This window comes from Equus przewalskii, chromosome 7 (genome assembly GCF_037783145.1).
Source record: "Equus przewalskii isolate Varuska chromosome 7, EquPr2, whole genome shotgun sequence".
Taxonomy (NCBI): Eukaryota; Metazoa; Chordata; class Mammalia; order Perissodactyla; family Equidae; genus Equus; species Equus przewalskii.
Window position 1 is genome coordinate 51,090,129 of NC_091837.1, and position 25,530 is coordinate 51,115,658.

A 25,530-nucleotide genomic window follows, 5' to 3' on the forward strand; every position below is an offset into this window, starting at 1 on the left:
AAACTCTACCTTGTGAAAAAATAGACAAAAGCATTTTGAACATACACTTAACACATGCCACAGAGACAATTCAGATTGTGCCACCCTACCCTATAGGACCCGCTCTACCTACAAATAATCTAACAAAAAAAACAAGCAGAGGCTTTCTATAACACCGCACACATTTTATCTACTCAAAAACATATTTTCAGTACAAATGTCACAAACTCTACCTTGTGAAAAAATAGACAAAAGCATTTTGAACATACACTTAACACATGCCACAGAGACAATTCAGATTGTGCCACCCTACCCTGACGAGCTCTTGAGGAAAAGGGCCTCTGGAGTTTTCCGGCAAGTTGATTGGAGGGATAACCCAGTCTCTCTTCTGCCTTTGTAGATGGCCATTGTGCTTAGTCGATTGCCTTGGGAATACTATCTCTTCAATTTCTTGTGATTCCTTGGCATGAAAATATAAAAAGACATTCCTGAGTTCTAGGAAAAACAATTTCCTGAAAGCATATCAATATCAATGGACACCTGAAAGTTCATTTATGAACAAGAAAATAAGTCTGGAAGCCCTTTCCTTGTCCCCCCATTAAAATGAGAGAACACACCATAAAATTTTGGGGTTACGCTGCTCATTGAAAAACTGAATTCCAAACAATTTATTATGTGGCACAGCTGTGTAAACTATTTGCAGTTTCCATAAACCATCTTAGATAGTAGTTAATATTGAGCAAAATTTAATAGTACCCTTTTATATATTTCTCATTAGTTTAAACCACAGTTCAGGTAACGTGCTACTGTACATTAAATTTAGATCTTGATGTGCTAAAATATAATTTGAATTCCAAGAGAAGTTTAATACATACTGCTAAGGAATGTCTCAAATATTTATGACCCTATTAAATCCCACAGAATTAATGCTGTAATTATTCTAAACCTATGTCAGCCATGATGGATGCTGCAGATGACCCACTTTGCACATTGGGTATTAATCTCTGCTGGATGTCAACATTTTCTTCTGTTTCTCCCTATATCTGTAGACATTTCAGCCATTAGCCCTTGCTGCTTCAGTGCAAACACCCAAGCTAGTTTGCTGGAACACAGCGAACCAGCAACCACAACAAAAACATCTTTTCCCTCGATTAGTTACCAGTTCCTCACTTTATAGTACCCAAATGACATGATTCCCCTTAACGCTTAACAGATCGACAAATTACATTTCACATAATGAACATCCAGCATTGGGATAAGAGAAAAATGATATCTTTTCATTGGATACATTTACTCATATTTGATTATGGGTGTGTATATCACATTTACAGTGAAATACCAGAAATGAATGTGTGTATTCCTATCTTTCACAGTACAATAAATATACAAAATGTAATAGTCATAGTTCATAAAAGCATGAACTTCAGAACATATGGGTATGGAGCCCTCACGTTTGTTTAGATTAACTCAAAGAACTAGAATATTCAGAAACTAATAATGTTATCCTTACTGTAATGTTATTATTACATTATCTTTACTGGAGAAGTTATTGTATCTTATTAAAAATTCCCAATATAGTGACTTACACAAAATAAGCACTCAGTAAATGGTTGTTGAATTTAATCAAACTGTACTCGGTTGGAAACATACTTTATTTTATCTTGGCTCATAGTAGCTTCCACCAGAGGGAGTACATCATTCCTAAAAGTCTTGTCCATGGTATAAATAATTCATACTCCCCAATTTGATTATTAAGGGACAAGACAAAAGCCCAATACTCTGAGCCAGAAATGCTTTCCTCTTACTACTGTAAATTTGTGCTTCCCAGCTAATAAATTTGACTGGTGACATCTTGCATAGACTTGTTTATTTTGTGGTTATATTTAACAGCTTGTGAAGCTTCTAAGAAATCTAAAACAAACTACAACTTCTAATTTAAATTAAGTTATAAATCTCAAAGTATAAATAAACCTTTCAAATACAATTTCAGATTGCTTTAAATATATTTAGTCTAAATATCTTATAAGATTAAAGGCACAACAAAATACTACTGAAGTGACTAAAGTTGATAATTGAAATATTGGCCATGCATCAATGTGACATAAAGTAAAATACGTATTTAGTTACACTGTAAAAATGATTTTTAAATGTAACTCCAAAGCCATATTTGGATACTTACCTTCAATGAATCCTCTGGCAAGGTTGGCTTGAGGCTCAATTTTACTGCTACTTGCCACTTTTCCTGAGTCTCTTTGTCTTGGGCATATATCAGGAACTTCGCATGCTCAGAGGAGAGGGGAAAGCTTCTCACAGCATATACCATGCCATCTTCATCCACCTTAAAATCTGCCGGCTCACTGCTTTCATACTGTACTTTCCTTTTGCCATTGCAGTTGCTAAACTTTACTGTAAAAGATAATAAATATATAAGTCCAACTATCCTACAAAGGAAAAAATCACTCAACATCTAAATCTATATGCTGCTAGGTTAAAGGATAAAATACAATAACATGAAATGCAAAAGTCTCATTTTTGCGTTATTAAAGGAATTCTCATACTAGAGAATACCAGACTGTGGTTCTGAGTTGTTCCCTAGCATCCCCTTGTTCCAAAGCCTTCCCTTTTCCTTCACATTCCCCTGGATCCTGGGCCTTCGGGTATACCTGCTCTTCCTCCCATGCCTCTCACTGATATTGCCTACCACTCCCTAACAAACTCCTACTCATCCTTCAGGACCCAGCTCCAAAGTCACTGAAGGTAGAACAGATCCCTTGTTCTCAGTCTTTGTGTAGCAATCTGAGCTCTGCTACCACAGCTTTATAGCCATGCCTGACACTCACGGTGAGAGGTACTTCCGGGTGAATTTTCTTAGCTATCTTATATACCCTGCACAGTTCCTGGCACATAGTTTTAACATCTAATCTTTTGAATAAATGCTTAAAGGAAGAAAGCAATTAACATTTATCAATGTTGAATGCCCACTATGCTCTAGAATTATACGACTTTATGGTAACTAAAAGGTGAATAATTTGCAATTTCTAGTCCTTATGGTGCTTATAACAATTTTATAAATTTCAAACAAATGAAAATAAAGGTGTATTTCAAAATAAATTTTAACTAAAAAATCCATATCTTTAGAACTAAAAAGATTTCAGTATCTTAATTATCTCTATCTTACATGTAATGACTTAAAATTGGAAAAAAATAAAAGCAACGTCAATCAGCTTAAGTCTCATAGGACAGCAAAACAAAAGTTCAACTACGTCCTTAGACATGGAGCACTAGACAGGTTCTAAATACAATTATAAAATAATAAAAATACTCTCTAAGGAAGATTATTTCCTTTGAAATCCGAAACCATTCTTTTTGCCAAAAAATTCTATGGGAATAGCATAAAGGGATCAAAGAAAAAGCAATTTTCTTTTCTGTAAGCATGTGATGTTATGTCTTGACCACAATTACACAGAATACATTGTGGAATGCAATTAATAGGTAGACATTACAAAATAGAATCATATATACCTTTTGCATTTTTCAAGGATCTGAGTAAACTTTTTCGAACTCCCAACCCACACACAAATAGGTGACAGCTATTTTGTTTCATTAATATAAATTCACTGAGATGTGCAGCAGACCACAGACAAATAACATGCATGCTTATTTCCCTCAGTAACTGTAAAAATCCGTGCTAATGGTAATAAAATACTGAATATATTATTTCCCACATATTCCCACATATATCATCCTTCATCTTTCAAACATTTCACAATGAAAATAAAAGCTGTATCTCACACTGAATTATGTTAAACCAAAATATTTGTCTTTGGAGTAGAAGCATCGCAAAAGATACTTAATTACCCCATCTTACTTGCCGTGTGATTTGAAAGTGAAAAATGGGAACCTTTTCTACAGAACAATGCCATCTACTGCTTGTCTTTTATTCAAGACAACAAAATGAAAAGTAAAATTGTTTTTGAGAATCCTGCTGAGAAATCAAAATGAAAGACTTTTACTCTCTCTCTGTATGAAAAGTACCTTTTATATCATAAAAGGTATTCACGATACTTAAAAACATATAATCTGGATCAGAAAATTATACACTCTTCCACACATTCTGGTTCACTCTTACTACTGCAGCGTTAATCCTTATCAAGTCACACCTGGACTGTGGCATCTGCCTGCTCGATGGCCCTGTGCTCCAGGTCATTGCGCACTCACTCCTAGACTAAGCCTCTGCTGTTCAGTCAGGTCTCCTCCCTGCTTGGTATCTGCACCACCATAAGTAAACTCTCTCACCTGCTCTACAGTGCTCTCTCAGCCTGCTCACTGAGTCTCTTCAGTTTTGCTTACATCTTCTTCTAAAACATATTCTGCCCAGTCAGACAGATTCCTCAGTCATTATAAATTATAATGACTTGCAGCCCACCCCACGCTCATCACCGTTTTTGGAATGCCTCCCCACCCCAATCTCCATGCCACAGCCCCAAAGCCAGGCCATCATTTGGGGTAAGAGTCCACTGCGATATCCTTTGGAAGATGGCAGCCTATGCCCTCATTTGGGAAGGCTCTGAATTTTTTATTTTCACTGTATCTGTTTTGCATTTCCTGTCCACAGAAATATATATATTAGTACTTTATTTTTACTATAATAATAATAAATAATGTCTACTATTAATGGTTTCATGTGACTAGATTTTCTCTTCGTAAGCAGACAGTAAACTCATTTTGGCTTCCTGACACTGAGTCTTGATTCTTTGGTTTCCTATAACAACCAGCAGTTCATTAATTATCCATACGTCAATTGTATATAGCTTAATGTCTCACAACTTTTCAAAAAACTGGAAAACAGACTGGAAACTTAGAAGTATGCCCAGCCTGCAGTAGCAACATTCGGTAACAATGAAAAAAAAAAGAGGGTCTTCAAATATTTTGGCTTTGTAGTAGGTTGTTGGTAGTGAAAGAAAATGAATTAACGTTTGTTGAGTGTCAGGCATTGGACACCACATTTAGGATTATGTTATCGACTTTAACCTCAACAATAACCTCCCGAGGTAGGAGTCACTACTTCAGTTATACAGAGAGAAAACTCTATGCCTGTGGCTGTTTGACTCCTGGTGGTTCTCTTCCCCACAAAGCCCAAAGGAATCTAACAAACCTCATGCCTCAAGCTATTGAAACCTAAACTTTTAATAAACAATAAAAGTAAAGAGATAACAAGGAGGCTTGACAAATGCTTGTGAAGAGAATAATGCAACATTCAGATCTCTGAGAGTACCAAAACAAATAGCTTATTAAAATGGAGTTCTTAAATTGGAGTAGAGCCCAATGTCCTACAGAGGGGATACAGTGGGAGCCCCCTACGGTAAGGTGAGAGTGTGGCAGGTGGAAGAGGAAAACTCACGCCCACTGTTGCTCTGACTATTCTGTTAATCTGCTACTCAGCTACCTATTTGGATTCAGGTGTCAGAATGATGCAGGGAGGGAAAAAAGAGGACTTTGAAAAAATGCATTGACAAAGAGGGAAAAAATGTGCCTTTTCCTACAAAGAGTCACTGCACATCCTATGACTGAGAAGTGGCTGACTGCGGAAATCGGACACTGGAGAAAACACTTTGGAAGAAATTGCGTAAAGGTCAGTTATTTGAAATCAATTAGTTTTGCTATCACCTCTGCCTCTAACCTATAACCAATATGAATTGATTTAATATACCTGTTATTAAATTCTTCTGGGTTTTTTAAACAAATCCTAATTCTTATTTGCTCTCTATTAAAACAAACAACGTTTTTGGCATTATTCAGGTTTAAAGAAATGTTTTGTATTACATGATTCCCTCTGTGCATTTAACCAGTGGAATTAACACCTTAACTGAAAATAAGTCAACTGCCAACTGAAAAAGTTCTTCGTGGTGAAACCTTGGTCCTGACTTCGTCCTGGGGTTGTGAGTTAATGCATGTACAGGGCCTGGCTTGCAGTGGTATGCTCAATCAACGGTAATCACGTTTTGATGTTTTCAAGTCACACAAATTAAAAAGCTTACTAATTTCAATGTTACGGAGTGAACTGGGTTCCTCGAAATTCCGATGTTGAAGTCCTAACTCCTAGTACCTTAGAATATAAGGGTATTTGGAGATATGGTCTTTAATGAGGTAATTAAGGTTAAATGAGCTTATATGGATGGGTTCTCATCGAATATGACTGGTGTCCCTATATGAAGAGGAAATTTGGGCATAGATGTGCATACACACAGAGGACACAGCAGGAAGGCGGCCATCTGCAAGCCAAGGAGAAAGGTCTCAAGAGAAACCAAATCTGCTGACACCTTGATCTTGGACTTTCAGCCTCCAGAACTGTGAGAAAATAGATTCCTGCTGTTTAAGCCGCCTAGTCTGTAGTATTCTGTTATGGCAGCCCCAGCAAACTAATACAATGGGTAACACATGAATTCCACTTATTAACCATGGGTCAACATTTGTTGCCTGCTGTTTTGTGAACTTATGACTTAGATGTAGCTAGAAATATTTTCTCAAATTTGACAAGATTCACTTTGGCCCTAAGACCAAGCACTGAAACTTACTCAAGAGGATTTTTTTACAAAAACATAGAAGTTGGGGAAAAAAGTGGAACACTGCTATGTTACAGAACATTAGTTATAGAATATATAACTATAATATATATATTATATTCATAATTTATAGATTATATTTATAATTGATAGCTTTTCAAAAGGTTTCCACAAGGACTATGACAAAATACATATACCAAAAGAACCAGTTAAACATAAAAAGGAGAGTAAACAGAAGCCATTTGGAAGGGATAAGGAGATATCCAAGGACCATGGTTTATATTATAATTATTAAAATTAGATTTAAAATTTAACTTTGAAGACGAGCAAAATAGGCAAACATCATAGACATCTGACTCTTGTGAGCAGGAGTATCTAGTTCACCGAAACTAAGCTGTTCCTGTTATGAAAACATTTTCCTAGTGGATGTAGGTGAAGAACTCTGAACAACACAATGAACAGGATTTTCAACTTATATTTTCCAAAAAAAGAAGCAGTTTTAACATTTTTAATATATGGGTTTTCAAGAAAAGGTGATGATAAATTTATCTTAAACTGAAATACATCCTCAGCAGTGAAGCTATTCTGTACGATACTATAATGGTGGATACATGACATTACGCATTTGTCAAAACTCATAGAACTGCACAACACAAAGTGTGAATCTTAATGTAAACCATGGACTTTAGTTACCAACAATATGTCATTATTCATTGTAACAAATGTGTCACACTAATGCAAGATGTTAATAATACGGAAAACTTTGGGGGTTGGAAGGATATGGAAATCTCGTACTTTGTGCTCAGTTTTTCTGTAAACCTAGAACTGGTCTAAAAATAAAGTCTATTGGGACTGGTCCATTGGCATAGCAGTTAGGTTCATGTGGTCCACTTCAGTGGCACAGGGTTCCCCTGTTTGGATCCCAGGCGCAGACCTACACACCACTTATCAAGCCATCCTGTGGCAGGTGTCCCGCGTATAAAAAAGAGGAAGGTGGCACAGACGTTACCACAGGGCCAATATTCCTCAGCAAAAAGAGGAGGATTGGTAACAGATGTCAGCTCAGGGCTAATCTTCCTCAAAAAAAATAAAAAGTAAAGTCTTATTAATAACAAAAACCCCGCCTTACAGGTGATGGTTTAACCTGCTATGTGATTAGATGTTTGAAAGGAATGGATAGCTGTCAACATTCTCAGTCTCTTGCAAATATGAGTTCCAGCGAATTGCCTCAAGTTGCTATTCGTTGGAGCTGGATAATATAAGCAAATCAACAACTTTACATAAATACCCTCAGTTTGGAGATATTGAGTAATGTTTCACACAAGTCATAATATTTTATCAGATAGATGTAATAAAGTTGAAATTCTAATATTTTTAAATAATCAAGAAACTTAACTGGAAATATTTTTCTGACAGAACAGTCTTCCTTACGTTAAAACATTAGTTTTGCTTAAGTGCTCAGATAACTCAAAGTAGAAACTCTAGAATTTTATAACATAGAGGAAAGGAATTAGTTTCCTTATACAACTGAAAAAACAGGCTTGATCCACTGGACTATTCAAATTTAAAACAACTCTATACAAAATGTGGCTGAAAACATCATATTAACAAGAAATTCATTATCAGACCTATCGCATAGTTTGCATCCATAATATGTAGTTACTGTCTTCTAACCTACATAAAACTTTAACATGATTAATACAAAATTAAACATCAGAGAAATAATTATCTTAAAGTACTTTTTGACTCTTAAAGCGATACCTCAAATTAATGTTAACCATAAAACCATAATATCCTTATAAAATATTAACAGGAAACCACCGATCTTGTATATTAAATGTATTAGCAGCTAATAGCACTACATAAGCCATAGGAATGAAAATGTACAAATACACACATACGGTTTATAATTTTTTCTCAAATGAAACATCACACCATATTTAGAAACAATTATAAGAGAGCACTGTAAAATATTTTTGTGCCTAAAATTGCTTTTGACTTTTTATTGTTTTTTCCACATTGTTATTTTTAAAGGCATATTGGAAAAGCAGAAATGGTTTCACAGTGTTAACAGAAGTTCTCCTTCCATAGACACAGAGAAATATTTGTTAATGAAGAAATGGGAGGGGGGAGAGGAGCTGTCTCAACAGTAAGTGTTTCACAGGTTTTTAATTTACAGATTCCAATGTAGAATGGTTACCAAGTCCAAGTTTGCTCATAAATCTGAAAAATCTTAGATATTCTTTCAACACTCCAGGTCCTTTCTTTCTTTCTTTTTTTTTTTTGAGGAAGATTAGCCCTGAGCTAACTACTGCCAGTCCTCCTCTTTTTTGCTGAGGAAGCCTGGCCCTGAGTTAACATCGTGCCCATCTTCCTCTACTTTATACGTGGGATGCCTACCACAGCATGGTGTGCCAAGCGGTACAGTGTCCCCACCTGGGATCCGAACCAGCAAACCCCAGGCCGCCGAGAAGCGGAACGTGCAAACTTAACCGCTGCACCACCAGGCCAGCCCCTCCAGGGTCTTTCTGAGTTTTAACTTGAGGAACAATTTTTCCTAGAACAACTGAGCAGCCTTCCAGGGCCTACCATCCTGTTCACACATGATCAATGGAATACGCTAGAGAGAGTTTGGGAATGCCCAAATGGGCCATGGCAATAAAAGTCATTATGTTTTCTTTATAGCATATAATTTTGATTAGAAAAATGAAATATAAAGTTTTAGCAAACATACTGACTATTCAATATACACAAAACTTCCAAATAAAATATTTAAAAAATCTTTAACGACAAATTTGAGCATTTTTTCCTGGAACCTACTTTTTATAACAAATTTTATGATTGAGATATCAAATTCTTGATAATTCTCCTCAATGAGAACTTTATTCACAAAGTTAGTGGTAGGAAATGGTAGCAAAGAATCCATCACCTTTTCTCTGATTGAAAGAAAGCTCTTTCTTGTCATGAACCACCGGGGATACACTGATTAAATTTCATGGTCCTTCCTTTTCTTACATTAGCAAATACAATGGTGAAATTCCTTGTGGAAATGCAAAACTTTTCAAATTTTTTCATATTAAGTATTTTAAAATAATAATAAAACCTTACTTCAAACCTGCACAGGTTTGCTCTAATAGTCTTAATAATTTTTCTTCAGGATTTAAAATATAACATCAACTAAATATCACAAATGAATCATTTTTATCCCTCGTCCAAAGTTGAATTTTTGCCTCAAATCCATAAATTCTGTCAGTATACGTAGTATTTTTTTACATGGCCTTTGCAGTTTCCCATTAAGATCATTCAGGTGCTCCAAAATGTCAGTTAAGTAAGCTATTTTTTCAAGCGAATAACTCTCCTCCAACAAATCTACGGTGAAGAGCATTCAAACACACTCACAATCCATTTTTCTATTAGCTACTAATAAACTCTTGGAAAAAAAGTCCTTTGGACAGCTTGTGCACTTTGGTAGATATCAGCAAATATGCTATTCTAATCCCTTCCCCTTGCATAACGCTCTAGCCATTTATTTTCATAATATGAATTTATGTGGATTTAAGATTTATAAGCAAACTTTTACATACAAGAGCTTTGATGTGAGTAAAACTAACAGAGTCCCAGGGCTCTCAGATTTAACTCTCGATGTTTATATCTTCATACCACTTATAACCTTTATACCTTCATGCCGTCAAGGCCAGAGCATCAGCCTCCTGTACTGTTTGCTTAACATCTTGTTTTAAGGTATTCATTTGTTTCCTTGATATAACTTACAAGTTTCTTTTGTGGTATTTTTTTTTTCAGAATAAATAATGCTCTTCAAGGATTCTAACCACTATTACTAACATTTATTAATGCCATAAAGTCATCCACACACAATGATGACTTTTCTGATTTAATAGTCTTTTTGATTAGTGCTGTCACTATGATGGGTGACATGCCATCGCTACCTCTCCTGAGTGTATTATTCAAAACGGGCTCCTTTTCTATTTCTTCTACTACTACTTCTTTGGTGCCCAGTACACCATTGATGGGATGGTAAAACAGATAAGGAGGTAAAATAAGGAATTTTGCATTTGTGTGAGGCATTTTGGCTTAAAGCAGTAAATGTGAAATCTTATAAATGGCTTTTAGAACTTGATCATATAGTGCTGTACTCAATCTCATAAGGGAATTTTTCTACTTTCTGCCTATTAGAGTCCAAAATTTCTTCTGCCTAAAATGGCTGTTTTGGGGTATGGTGGTCACAAAATTTGTCTTGCATGTAGTTCATTTCATCATTTTCACAGTAAAGAAAACATTTAGACCACATGTGAGATTAATGACAAGGACACACCAATTCCAATTTGAGGGAATCATTATTAGACTATCTAATTAGTAATATAATATATATTATATATAAATAATGCACTATGTAAGTAATATTATGTAGTAATATAATATAAAAATAATATATGCTATACAATATGTATAAATATATATAAAATATACATTTAAGGTCTTCTGCATTTTTACAATACTTTAAAATAAAGCATGTGAAAAACTTGAAAAATTAAAGGTAGTGTAATCCAAATTAGAATATTGAATATTCATTTTCCAAATTAGAATAGTGAATATTCATTTTCACTTAATTTAATAATTAAAAGTCTAAAAAATGTACAAAATACAGTCATTATTTATATTTCTTGATAATCAAAAAATACTATGAAAAAACCAATCCCTGGAACCTACAGTCCTCTTTAGTAATTTATTAAATTTTATGTTCAGAAAAACCAACTAATTTAATTCTAAGAAATTTGTTTCTAAAATCCTATATAAATTTAACATAATATAGACACTTTAATTCTAAAAAAAACATGCAAAAGTTATTAATTTCCACCAAGAGTAAGACTTTGACTAATTGTTAATATTAAAATCCAACAGGAAAGAAGTAAAAGAAGCAAAAGAAGAAAGAGAGGGAAAAAAGAAAACAAGGGAGGGAAGAAGAAATAATTTGAGAAAATTAACAATATCAATGATTCTCTGGTACCTGACAAAAGCATAAAAAGATAAAATTTATACATACCTTCTATTTTAGAATAGTGAAAACTATGAGAAAAAAATACAAGCACATTAAATTGAAAGAATAATAAAATTAATACTTGCATAAAATCTTCCTTTACGATAAATACATTGATACAGAAGTAATGATCAGATAACTGGAGGGATTCAGTGGGAAAGGGGACATTTTGGTGCTTGCTCCATGGGTGGGTTCTTGGTCAACAAGAAGAGCTGGGGAGATGCCATGTGAAGTCTTGAGTCTATGCAAGTTGTACTCAGCAAAACAGAAAATAATAAAAATAATAAAAACTTTCAGGAAGATTTTAGAGAAAGCCATAAAACAGCATTCAAATATAATTTTAACTCTCGTGAGTTAATTTATTGAACTGTTATATTATTAAAATGCCTTTGCATTTTTAACACTGTAAAAAAGTTCACCCATGAGTATCTGTAGCACAGTGGGACCCCGTTCTTGGCATTCTGGCTGGGAAACAGTGATATGTTTTGCCATACTGCTGAAATATTAAGGCTTAGGTAGGCATTACTAATGGTCACCAATATTTTCAGGTCTTTTTGTCCTTCTTAGACATTCAGAAAGACGACAGCTCTCTTCTCCCTTGACCTTTGGCATGACCATGTGGTTTGCTTTGGCCAATAAAATCTGGGGATTGAAGTGACACATATCACTTCCCAACACAAGCATTTAAACTCTTTTTCTGCAGTGACAATTATGAAAGAACGTGTTAAATGGAGGTAATATAAAATTGAAACCTACTAGGATGAATGAGCCACTCAATAGTGAGCTGTCCCAGAGTCACCTGCTTCCACAATGGACTTCACAGGAAGGAGAAATTGATGTTTCTTTGTATTAGGCACAGAAGACTGGTGGCAACTGTTACTACAGCCCATCCCAGACTATCACGTCTGATAAGACCTCAACACGAGTGACCTGAAACCCTCTCAAGGCAGTAGAACTAGGATGAAGTGTCTATGAAGTGAAATAAAGGGAAACCAAACTCATCAGAGATTAAAGTCATAAAATAAAATATTTCTTATTCCTAAAGCTCTTGGTATTTCCCTACCAAGGGAAAAAGGTTTTATTATAATGTTCTCTAAAATATTATGAAATCTATTAACAAAGCTGTTATTTCATTTCTTTTCCAGGGAAAGTCATGTAATATTTAATTAACATCTGTATACAAGTTGCCAAAAATGAAAGAAAGAACTATGATATTGTTCTTTGGTATGAATGAAAAAAATCAAAACAAGCAGTAGGGATCATATAAAAGAATGACTATGACATCAAAAATATGAAATTTAAATTTTCAATAGTCCAATAATGCTATGCATACAATTTTATATATTAAACTATTGGAAAAGCAATAAGATTATTGCATTCTGTCTTGTATGCATTCTAATAACTCAAAAAATTGTAAGCTGTTCCTCACTTCATTGATATTCTTCCTCCGGGCAGCTCTATGGCATGAAATTCAATGAAAACCCTTTCTTTTGACAGAATTCAGCTAAAAGTATATAAAATTATTAGTGCTCAGGCAGAATTATTCTCTTTTTTGCAGAATGTGCCCATTAACAAATTACATTGAAATACCACTACCTCTAATTAAATTACTCTGACTGAGCACAGGCTGTGTTGAAGCTCCTTTTCCCCACTGTACGGTTATTAGTCTCTGAAATTTGATGCAATTTAGTTAGCTTCATATTTCAGGTTACTTATGTCAACAAAGAAGGAATCCTAATTCCTAATTATTGTGACAGGGTTTTGTGAATTTTTAAAGAAAAGTGAGTTTTCATAATAAATTTTACTAAAAACAGAAATTCTTGCTAACTGGAGTTTCCAAAAACACCACTAGAAAAAGAAAAACAAAACTAAACTATCTTGTGTCGATTTAAACCAATTTCGACAATGTGGCTTCAAAATGTGCCATAGAAACCAGAAAGAATGAATGGCTCCCCAGAATGCCTCCCATACTAAGACTTGGGCACACCAAGGAACACAACCACGTTCTATGTTTTATTAAACTTCAAGAAAAGACAGAGGTACATAGAACAAAATGTTCATTAAGCAAATTAGCCCTATAGTATTACAAGAGATCATGTTAACTGAAATTAAAGTCTGTTCAACTAGTAAACTATTAAATCCCAAACCATTTGCTGACAGTAAAGTTACAAAACAGGGTAACATTTTACCCTAAACACATAAAACAATTTAAAAATTATTTATTCTTTTACTCGTTATTAGGAGAAAAAGATCACGGTCATATACGAAGAAATAACAACGTATAAAAAACAGCTCTAGAAATTTGCTGTAATAATATATAATTCACAGTTTAAAAGCTAAATTCCCACTTATTACTGCCAGTCCCCTCAAAAGATACACCAGCTCACTGGTCATTGGAAAGAACTTTGTAAATAGCGAAGTTGGACTTTCTACAGAAAGCAAACTGTAAAAATGTAACGAAAGCAATATGAAACCCCCCAATATTACATGTGTTATTTCAAAAGGCTGCCTACATTTTCTGAACGTTAGCAACATGATGTGTATTAAGTATCCACTATATGCAGGAATTCATAAAAATTTCATCAATGTTACTATTTCTTTCCTAAAGCTAATGAAGTGATTCAAAGGAATTACATAAAATCCCTAAGTTGCCAAAAAAATTTAAGTAGTAAAAGCAATTAACAAATTCTAATATAAATCAATTAATGTATTACTTAGGAAAAATCACCACATAATCTGGAAAAAAACATGGTCTCTCAGTCCATCTTATTGTTATTGTCTCAGTACATCACTTTCCCACTTTTTAAAGAATTACTATATACTCCAGAAAGCTGTTCTAGTAGCATAAAAGTATTCTTCCAACAACCTAAATAGATAGTATTTCTCAGATCCAATTCAACCCACGCTACCACATATAATCACAAGGAAAACAAGGGCAAGTAATCTGACATGTAATAACAAAACAAGCTCTTATCTTTAATGTATTAACATAACAGCAATAAAGGGACATTTAAAGATTATTGGAGTTAAGTTTTTGCGCTCCGCTGCAGCGGCCCAGGGTTTCGCTAGTTCGGATCCTGGGTGCGGACATGGCACCACTCATCAGGCCACGTTGAGGCAGTGTCCCATGTGCCACAACTAGGAGGGACCCACAACTAAAATGTACAACTATGTACTGGGGGGATTTGGGGAGAAAAAGCAGAGAGAAAAAAATAGATTGGCAACAGTTGTTAGCTCAGGTGCCAATCTTAAAAAAAAAAAGATCACTGGATTTTACACTAATGTATAAATACTTAAACTGAGTAACACTCTCTAAATATCAATTACTTATTTATATTTAGAAATATTTTATGCTTACTAAATTTTTATTACGGGGTCCACAACTGCAATCATTTCAAAATGCTGTCATTGGTTTAAAACAAATGAACACCAAAAATCAAACAAAAAATCCCCTTCAGAAGTGCTTCCTCTCTCTGTTACAGCCCAAAATGAGCATCTACCTCTGTGAACACACCAACTCAGCAGTCTGAATTCCTGGGCAAAAATCTGCTGCTTTAACTGACAATAATAAGCCTTAGCCTTGTTAATAGGTTGACATTTCCTCTTGGAGAAATGGTTACACTTCCACTTCGCCATTCTCATTAATTATATCAACGTGAATGAGATTAATTGTCAGACACTATAACATTATGGCCATCTCATGTACACTGCACATCGTGTGATTTATCTGGAAACATCTTAGGTGCCTGAGTGTTCTGTCTAGGAGCATTAATCTCACCGACCCTTCCTGAATGTCACCGTAGCACTCTTAGTCCACCTCTTACGTATACTTATGAAGGGGCAAAGTGTCTCTAAATTTCAGAGACAAAGATTTTGCACATTTAATTTACTCCATGTAAATACACAAGCATGTATTAAAATATTTTCATTACATTAACCAAGATGATGTCAGTCTAAGTATTCTATGCACATACTATTTGCTTCCAATTTACCATTTCCCAATCTGTATGTATTAGCTGCAATAAATCGAGTTAGGCTAAAACAATATCCTTATCCTGTCCTGTTAAGTAGATGCAATAAGCAGACTAGTCTGAATCATACCTTTTTGCCTAAAAGCCTCAGCAATACCACTGCTTTAATATAATACACTAAAAATCTATTTAAAAAAAAATTAACTTAAGACATTTGACTTCCAGAGGCATAAAAATGAAGTAAAACAACATATTTAAATAATGGAAAGACCGACAAAAGAAATACACATCTAACAGAAATGATGAAAGACCTATTAAATGTGAATTTTTCATCTACAAAAACCCTACTTTTTAAAAAGCAAGAATATAAAAACCAAGAACAGACAGAAAGGCAAGGTATGAAGGAGACTCCAGATAGCATGGCATGGCACAGTGGGTCCATATTTTTGATGTACTACCTTGTTCCAAATACATGGCAATAATAAAAAATTATAAAGAGTTAAAACAAAGTAAGACAAAATGTAGGCAGGCTCAAAAACAAGATGAGTATCCCTGTGGACCAGAAATGAACTTAATGTAAATTGCTGCTTAGACAGAAAGCAAGCAGGGGCAACTGGAAGTTCAATTTCTGCAGGGTAAAGGAGCCTGAAGGTGAGAGGAAGTAGGGTACAGGATCCAGGATGCCATGTGACACCAAGGAATGGAGCTGTGGCTGTGGCTGAGGCTGGGTGTGTGCAAGGGCAGAAAGTGAGATAAAAAAAGATCTCCCTATAAGGAGCCCGAAATCTCTACACCATTAGATATCAGAAAATCTAACGCTAAGAATAGCCAACCAAATCAACAATCAGAACCTAACACACTCCAAATGAAATTAATTTCATGGAACGTTTTTCCATTTCTCCTGGTCCCACTGGCCACTCCTCCATCTCTGCACGATGCCTTAAGTTTCAGCCCAAGTCCTTCACTTCTCAACATCCTCATCCGAGGTGATTTCAACCAGCCTCAAGGCTTTAAAAACCACCTGTACAAAGATGAATGTTGAACACATATGTATAAACCTTCACCGCGCCCCTGAGCTCTAGACTCCTAAATCCAACTGCCTACTTGCCATCTCCACTTAGATACCTAACAGGCAACTCAAATTGAACAGGTGCCAAAGCCAACTCTTGATTCACCCCCTCCTGCCAACAACAAACTCCATGGTAAACAGTCTCACTCCTCATCCAAATGCTCAGGCTACAAGTCTAAGAGTTGAGCCTGACTCCTTTCTTAGTCCAAATGTAATGAATTTGAAAGTCCTGTCAACTCTGTTTCCAAAATATATCCCCAGTATGGCCATTTCTCATGACTTTCACAGATACCATCCTATCAACAGCCATCATCCGGGCTGAATCATGGCGAGGGCCTCTAACTGGTCTGTCCCTTGTACTCTGCATGACACCTATACTATCCTTTTAAAAACATGAATTAGATCATGCTGAAGGGCTTCCTTATCACACGGAGATCAAAATCCTTAACAAGGCCCTTGGTGCTGCAACCTCATTTTCCTTTTCTCTTCTAGCTCGCTGCAGTCATGTAGGCTGTCTTATGAGACCTCCAACAAGCCAAATTGATTCCTGCCCCATGTCTTTTTCTGTCTATTTGAAATATTACACAATGCAGAAGAGAAGAGAGGAAAGAATAAAAGAGAAAAGGAAGCAAGAAAACTTGGAAAACCAGGCAGGGGATGAAATCAGCTGTCCACAGAAAAGATGATTAGGTTTACTTTGGTCTTTTACAGGCTTTATGTTTAAAGTTACCTTTCCCTAATTTTTCCAACTTCCTTTCTCTCTTTTCTTTCCATGTCACTGGTATTCAACGGACAATTAGAGTTGAGTTTTTCCAGTCAAACCAGGTAATGAATAAAAAGAATGTGAGACTCTCTTTTTATTTATTAGCTGGTTTGACTAGAGATGAGTAATGCAAATCACAGAATGCATAGGGGAGGCGTGTAGCATATTATGCATTTTCATAAGAGCTAAGCAAGTAGAGAGGCAGCAAACAAAGTTATTTTGATGTTTGCAATCTAGTCATTGGTCTAACGACCAGAACATTAGTCATGGCTGGGATGCCACACATCACCCAGAATCTGTGCTCTACTGTACCGCACAGTGTCTCCAACAACACTGGAATGTGAAAACTTGCAGGAGGAATGAATAAATTCCAACTAGCTACTTAGTAGCCATGCACAAGGCCAACAGCAACAACAGTCTAGTGTTGAGCCAGTGTTCATTCATCTATGCATTGTCTCAAAATTGGGACTTGTAAGGATCAGTATGAAGAAACTTGTGGGCTCAGTATCTCAACCATCAATTCTAACTCTGCTTCAATGAGAACATGCGTAGGGTGACTCTTAATATAAGAAAACTAAAGGCAATGTTGGAGATTGCACCCACTTCCTCAGATCCAACAGCACTAGGTAATAATTTCACAGTACCTTGTTTTCTACGTATGTGTGCATCCATCTATCTACGTATAAAAGTGAAGTGTTTAGAACTATACTCTGAACATAGTAAAGTATTCAACTATTACTCTCATTACTACTATTTCTAAGTCAGGAGTTCAGAGTTCAGAATGCTTGTGATATAATATGTCATTTGGAAATCACCTACAATGATCAAAGTACTTTCACGTACTTTTTTTGTTGCTCATACAATAGTTTCCCACCTTTACACATACAGAACCCAAAGGCCACGGACATTACAACTTTCAATGTGTAAGTTGCCTGGTCACATTGAAAGTGGTGGCACTGATGCCCGAAGTTGTTGGGAAGCACCCACTATATTTCAGGACCAAGGGAAATTTCTATTTCTTGTTGAACTGCCCATACTTAATGAAAATTAACCAAATGATTCTTAGTCTACCATTTAAGGTGAATATAGAGATGGAGATGTCAAGGTCTCTGATCTCTAGAAGTTTAAATTGAGGAGGAAGGGCCTTCAATAACTAACAGTAAGGTAAAACAATATATAACAAGATGGGCTAAAGCAAAGCTCTTGATAATTACGCTTGACAGAAGAAAGGGAATCACTGAAGATGTGATGGAAATGGCAGCTGGCTTTTGATCTGAGCATAGAAGGACGAGAGGATCCCAATAGGCTGTATGGGGATAGGTGACAGGCGGCAAGGTGGTGGCTTCATGATTATATAAAGAGTGGAACCTGCATCTGCACAATTGCTCCTCTCTCAACACCTTTGTTAAGCATGAGTATTTGTGGAGGATTTTTTTCTAGGGCAAATTGTTTAGCAAGGTGTTTTTGGGCATCTTACCTTTGTTAGGGGAGGGATTTTTATGGGCTAAAGTCTCTTATTGAGAAAAGCAGTCTCCAAGTAGATTGAAAACCATTAGGCTGAAAGAACAAATGTCAACAGGGACACAAACTAAAGATCTAATTACTGATGCACATGAATTGGTTCACAGAAGTTAGGGGCAGTGTGTGTGTGTAACACGCATATCTGATAGGAGGATTAAGCATTAAAATTTAAATGCCACTGTATTTTTTATAAAAAGGCTTAGTTAGCATTTCTCCTTTTCCAGAGCCCAGGGGTTAGACCTACTAATATGAGAAAGACCATTAGTGGCACTTTTTAAATACAAGAATTATTCAAAAATATGCAATATAATATTCAAGATGAAATTATAAACAAATAGGTTCTACAAGTCATCTAGAAAAATCAGATTCATTACATAATAAGCACACCTTGTTAATTACAGTTCAACTAACAGGGGCACTAAATATGCACTTTAATTTGGAGTATGGTACTGAAGTAACTTCACCATCTAATGAGATGAATGATTAATAAAGCTAAAAGATACTAAAAAGCACCTGCTTCTATAAAGGTCAACTCTCATATTTTATAAGGAATCCTCAATAAAACACTAATATTTTACTCAATTGAACCACACCCTCAACTAGTCTGACACAGTGTACATTTCTCTGAATAGGAAGAAATGGCACTGACCATGAGATTTTTATCAGTTTTTTCTTGTTTGGTGTAAAAAATAAAAGAGAAGTGGATTACAAGCCGGTAAACTCAGTTCTGGTTGTGGTTCCACTGACGACACCAAATTGAGGGGGTCTCACTCAATGACTGCTAGCATCTTTTACAGCACTAAAAATATGCATACACATAGCCTAAAATCTGATGTTCGTGAGTGAATATCACCACTGAAGGTTGCACTCAAGTTTTTTGGGTTTGTTTTTATTGATGTTGAACAGGTTTTAAGTAAAAAATAATGGCTTCTCTGGGACAAAAAAAGCAAAGGAGAACTCCTATGGGAATAAAATTGTTTTAAATGTATTTTTCTCTAGTTTTTAAAAAGCTGTAAATCCCAAAGCGAAGTTATAATCCAAATACCACATTCCATGGAATTAGAGAGTAGCTTCAGTGATCAAAATCAGTGCAATTATTCAATGGTCATTCTTGTTTTCAATAGATTAACAAACCACATTGACATTAATGAGTTGTAATTTATTTATAATTTAAGTTCTTTCGCTAAAATTTGTACGTCATCACAAAAAGCAAAAGAAGCTCAAGCTATTCTGTTTGAATACACCAGTCACCTTCTTTGCATGAAACAGATTTCAGTCATTTCACTATGATGATGTCACAATGAGTATAGAGCCTTGAGGATCAAAGGATGCTACCAGGACAAGTTCCAAATTCTGTGCCTCACCCCCTTTAAAAATAATGCATGGCAACGAGAAAACGTAGAACTGAAACTTCTTTAGAACATACGCCTTCAGAACAGTTCTTTAGAACCATTTAGTAAGGATTACAAAACAGTCATAACTCTGGAAAATAAAAACATGCATTCAAGACAACTAAGGAGACAATTCACAATTTCTCTTAAGTTTACAGTTTTGATGGGACAGATGCTCTTCAGAAAAGATAAACTGAAGACCTATAAAGTTTCTTGGGAGACATGGCAAGAAAACCAATACGACTCTGTTTTGGGTTGAAGTTAGGACAAAAAGGATGCTCGTTTAATGTGCTTTAAAGATGCTGCTTTACATGAGATATTTTCTTTTAAAAGTTTCTGATAAAATAAACTCAGTATTTTTTACAAAAGAGATACTCCCTATTCAGTTCTTATCATAACAGACATACATAAACATTCTCTTGCAAGTTTTGGTTTCTAACGAGTAGCATTCTTTTTCTGAGGTTCAAAGTCATTTTCTTTAACAGCCTATTTTATATGCACAAACTACCTTTTGATAATTCTTTCATGGATTACAGTTTAGACTTTAAAACAAGCAACTTTGTTGAATATCTTATTGTTTTTCCAGGTAGTATCAAATCCCTTGATGTTTGGCAAATTTTTACAAAATTAATGAGGTTAACCTTCATTTTTCAGATTTTCAGTTACTTTATGCTAGCATAGACCTCTTATTTAAAGATGACTCATAGTCAAGGACTTCTAAGTTTCACTTTATTTTTAGGAAAATCTAAGCTCAAAGTAAATCCTAAAAAAGAGAGAAGTAGTGACACTTTCTTAATCTTAAACACATTTAGGCAACTAAATACAGGTTAATCCCACTTAAAGTAAATTAGATTTATGAAAGTATAGACATCTGGAACTAAAATTTAAAGAGACATTAATAATGTTTTTCATATTGTAAGGTTCATTTTCGTAGTTACATGATATTCTGCTTTTTTATTCCTTTCCATGCCTGGACACATATGGCCTTCAACTAGACAGGTATGTCAGAGAAGCCAGAAACATACAAGTGAATGGAGCAAGTATTCCACTATCAAGGAAGGCACAGTTTCATCTCAAAATTTCTTTAGCAATTTATATGAGTTAAGATGAAGATCTATCGAGTGGGGATTAAGGAAATCAGGCTAAGACATTCAAAGGTTGAAGTTGATATTTAATGACATGATTAAATAGAGTACCACAAAAAGTACAAAGTTTGCCACAAAAATATTTGGTTTGTAAAATTTAATTTACCTGCAGTTTGCAAGATTATACCTACTATACACAGAAACGGACAAATATAGCTTGTTGCAAATTATCACCAGCTGGATTTGAAAACATGTACCTTATTTTAAAATATAAATGTGTAGTTCCCAAACCTACAACTCTAAAGAAGGCAAAGGAGAAATATAGCTTTTAAACAATTTCTTTTTAAACTATCTGTACCTCCACAGAATATATTTGGGCAGTTTTTTGTTTGTGATTGTGTGTTAGTTTGACTTTAGAATAATAAATTCATAGAATCACTGAATTCTTGATTTAAAATATAAAAATAAGCTTTGTATGTAAGCCTTCTCATTTTATGCTGCTTTATTTTCCAATTTAACTAAACCACTGTTAGAGGAAATGAATAAGGCAATTTTTGTTACCTGAAAGGAAAACATACGATTCTGCTTGGTTCTTTAATTTCTCTGTGAAGATATGCACATAGCTCTTTAATAAAAAACATGCCATTGAGTTTCCATTCCCCATAATTCCTTCTGCTTAGTGAACAAAGTCATAATAGGTATGTCAGAATGAAAACAGGGATAAAGTTCTTTCAAGCTGACGGAAATGCCTATGCAGCTTTTTATAACTAGAATACTGACCGTCAGCAAAACAGAGATTGGGTGGCTCAAACAGAGCCCATATTACATCTGATTCACTGATCCCTTTCAAATTCTTGCCCCCAACCTCGGAGCAACACAAAACCTTCCTGAGCTCTGCTGGTCCTTTTGTCTGTTTGTAAAACAAAATACAACCTAAGAATAAATTCTTAGGCGGTAAAACAGCATTTCTATTGGGACAAATATCTCCCTTTTGATTATCTTGAGATGCATGTTCTATCTAGTTTTTCAGCTAGAAACTATCCATCACCTGTTACTTACCAATTTGGTAAGTAAAACCATCTGTAGCTCTCCAAGCTTTCTCTAAAGAAGGAACCTGGATGAAAAGTCAATAATAAATGTGCTCTGAGTACCCAGAAGCTTATAAGACAATTAAGACTGGCAAGGGGTTGTTGGTACACACTCTAAATTGGGTATGAATCCAAGATTAAAGGTCAAAAAGAGTGTATCTGAGAAGATTTGTTAAAATACAAAATTTTTTAATTAAAGAAATATACTCCATGTAAAATGAAAGATGCTCTCAGTGCAAAACATGCCTGAAAATGATTTTGCTGATGAGGAGAGACAAGATTCTTCAAGACTGCTTTTTCTCCCAGGTTTTTACAGACATTACACTCACCAAGAAACTTTATGAGATTTCAGAAAGGCTTCCCACATGAAGGCAGAACTGCTTTTAACAATGGCTTGTCGGATGTTGTCTTGTTCTTAAACATTCCCCTTTCAACAATTAACTTTTCAGTTCATACCATATGCTAAATAGTTTAGTCTAGCAGAAGAATATTGTAGGAACCAATGAGAAAGTCTACAGAAATATTCCGGGACTATGCTGAACCCTGGAGGATTTTGAGAGGTGAGAATAGGAATAGAGTTCTAGTAAAGAGGAGGAATAACACAGAGGAAAGAAGGCAGATGACGCGTCCAAGGAAAGGCGAAAGCCAGCCACTGCTTAAAATACAGAGTTCATACAGGGATACAGTGGAAGACAAATTTAATATGGACACACCATAGAAGACTTGCAAAGACTGGGAAGACAGATGCTGAAAGTTTTGGGGCAGGGAATTGCAAGTAGTGTTTTGGGACAAGTGGCCAAATTTAAACATACAGGCTGGGATTATGAATGAAAACCCAAAGCCTGGCCAAGCACTGAAGAGGTTAATGTTTGAGCATGAACTCAGTATCTGCGCCAGAGGGATGGCAACAGGAATCCCCAAAGAAGAAATTTATATTCAAAGAGTCCATAGGAACTTATAATTAATTAGATGTGAGGATGAGAAATGGCTATGGAGGAAAAGTAAGGAGCAGAAAGGATTCCAATGTTTTGAGTCTAGTTGGCCAGTAGAAAGATGGAGGGAAAAATAGGCTAAATTTGAAGGAAGAAACAGTTTTATGAAAGATTGCTTTTTAGAACTGCTGATATAATTTAGCATTAAAAAATACACGAATTGTGCATTTTCTGATTGGCTGACATTGGACTAGGTGTAGAGGATTCATAAACTTCCACATCGACCTTACCTGGAGGAGTGCCTACTCCAATTATAGGCAGACACACAAATCATTTGCCTGGCTGAAGTCACAGGAATGAGGTGAAATCTTTCCGGGAGAAAGTCATGTCCAATCTAAAATCTTCCTGCTGAGATTATTTTATTTAGTTGTCTTATTGACACAAAACATCTGACAGCCATCTTATATGCAGATATCTCTTTAAAAAGAGATTTAAAAAATATACTGATGTCAGCCCTCATCTTTCTTTCCTCCTTATTAAATTTATTAGTTTGTTTACTCATGGGCCTCTGGTAATTTGTTTTTTTGCTGTGGAAGATTTACCCTGAGCTAAGATCCATGCCAATCTTCCTCTATTTTCTATGTGGACTGCCACCATAGCATGGCTGATGAGTGGTGTAGGTCTGTGCCCGGGAACTGAACCCATGAACCCAGGCCACCGAAATAAAGCATGCAGAACTTAACCACTATGCCATAGGTCCAGCCCCTGGTAATTTGATTTTTTCCCTCTGCACCATATTCTAACTTGCTACTACCTTTTTCAAATGTAAAACGTACAAAACTAAATTCCTTAGGCTCCAATGCTGTGTAAATTATTGCCAAAAGAACAACATTTGAGTACCTATTGAATGTAAAGTACTTTGCAGCTTTTGTAACTCCTGTGCAGATTTGGCAATTTCTTGTGAGCTTAAAACTCTTTGGAAGTTTTAACAATAACTGAGCAATGCGTGTTGCATCTTTGGTATTGTACAGAGTCAGGGCAGTGGCCTCTATGAGTTGTCCTTTAGGCTCTTGGTCCCTTGCTTAATCCTTTACTAGATTTATGCCTTGGGTCTCATGTCCTGAAAAGTTCCTTCATTTCTCTCCTTTCCATAGCCATTGGAAGTGGCCTCTGGTAAGCCCATAACCCATCTTACCTGGCCTCTTGTGTGATCCACTTTTCTAACATCTGAGGATTCTGCAAGGTAGGGAAAAGTGGGGACATACGATACATGGGATGTCAGGTGTCTGAGGTCAGCGCGCACGGGCACGTTGGTACTCTTTCCTTGGATGCATTCTTCCTGCGCTCCTTCCAATCTGCTCTTGGATTTGGAGACTGGTGTTGATATCTCAGGGATTTCATAGACATGATCATATTTGATCCTCACAACTCACTCCAGCCTGAGTAGGCAGCAACTCATATTTCCATTTTACAAGTGAATTAATTATGGCTTGGGGAGTTTAGGCAACCTGCCCTAGGTCCCATAACTGTCACAGAGAACAAACTGCCATTATTAGGGACAAAATGAACTACAAATAATCATAAGTTTCTAGCTCACATTTAGTTTATGGCTTGTTATAATTACCTATTTTCTGCTCTACCAACACCAAGGGTTTCACAGTCTATATCACGTATTTTTTTGTCAAGTCAAGTTCTCACCACTAATTTGTAAGGATAATTTTCTTCTAATTCTACTAGTTGTAAGGATAAGCAATTCCATAAAATCTAGAGTCTTGTGTGACTTTGAAACAAATCTTGGTATTTTACAGTGATACTGTAAATACAAAGAAAGCAAAGTCAAGCAAGATAGGTCAACATTTACGGTTCAAGAAGAGAGTATTAGACAACCAATAATGAATCAATGTCTTCTAAACTATGTTCTGATGATAATGCGTGCTCTGATATTGGCAACAAGTGACTGACAAGGCCAAAAAGAGAAGAAAATCTCTTTCCGACTACTTGAACACAAATATACGTTTTAAATAGTTTTTATTGTGATAATACCTTAAAGTGGTGCTTTAATAGCTTAAGAATAAATAACTGTTTTCTCAGTTGGCACCAGTGATGCTTCTT

The 25,530-nt window shown here is 35.5% G+C and overlaps 1 protein-coding gene across 3 annotated transcripts in view; it reads right to left on the bottom strand.

Moving 5' to 3' along the window:
• The window catches only part of CDH2 (cadherin 2), a 208,212-nt gene that overhangs the window by 56,247 nt on the left and 126,435 nt on the right, over window positions 1-25,530 (bottom strand). For all 3 annotated transcript variants that reach the window (XM_070627537.1, XM_070627539.1, XM_070627538.1), the window contains 2 exons: window positions 2,159-2,385; window positions 293-439 (listed from right to left, as the gene is read on the bottom strand). In XM_070627537.1, coding sequence (XP_070483638.1) covers window positions 293-439; window positions 2,159-2,385 — 374 coding nt within the window. The remainder of the gene's footprint in view (window positions 1-292; window positions 440-2,158; window positions 2,386-25,530) is intronic.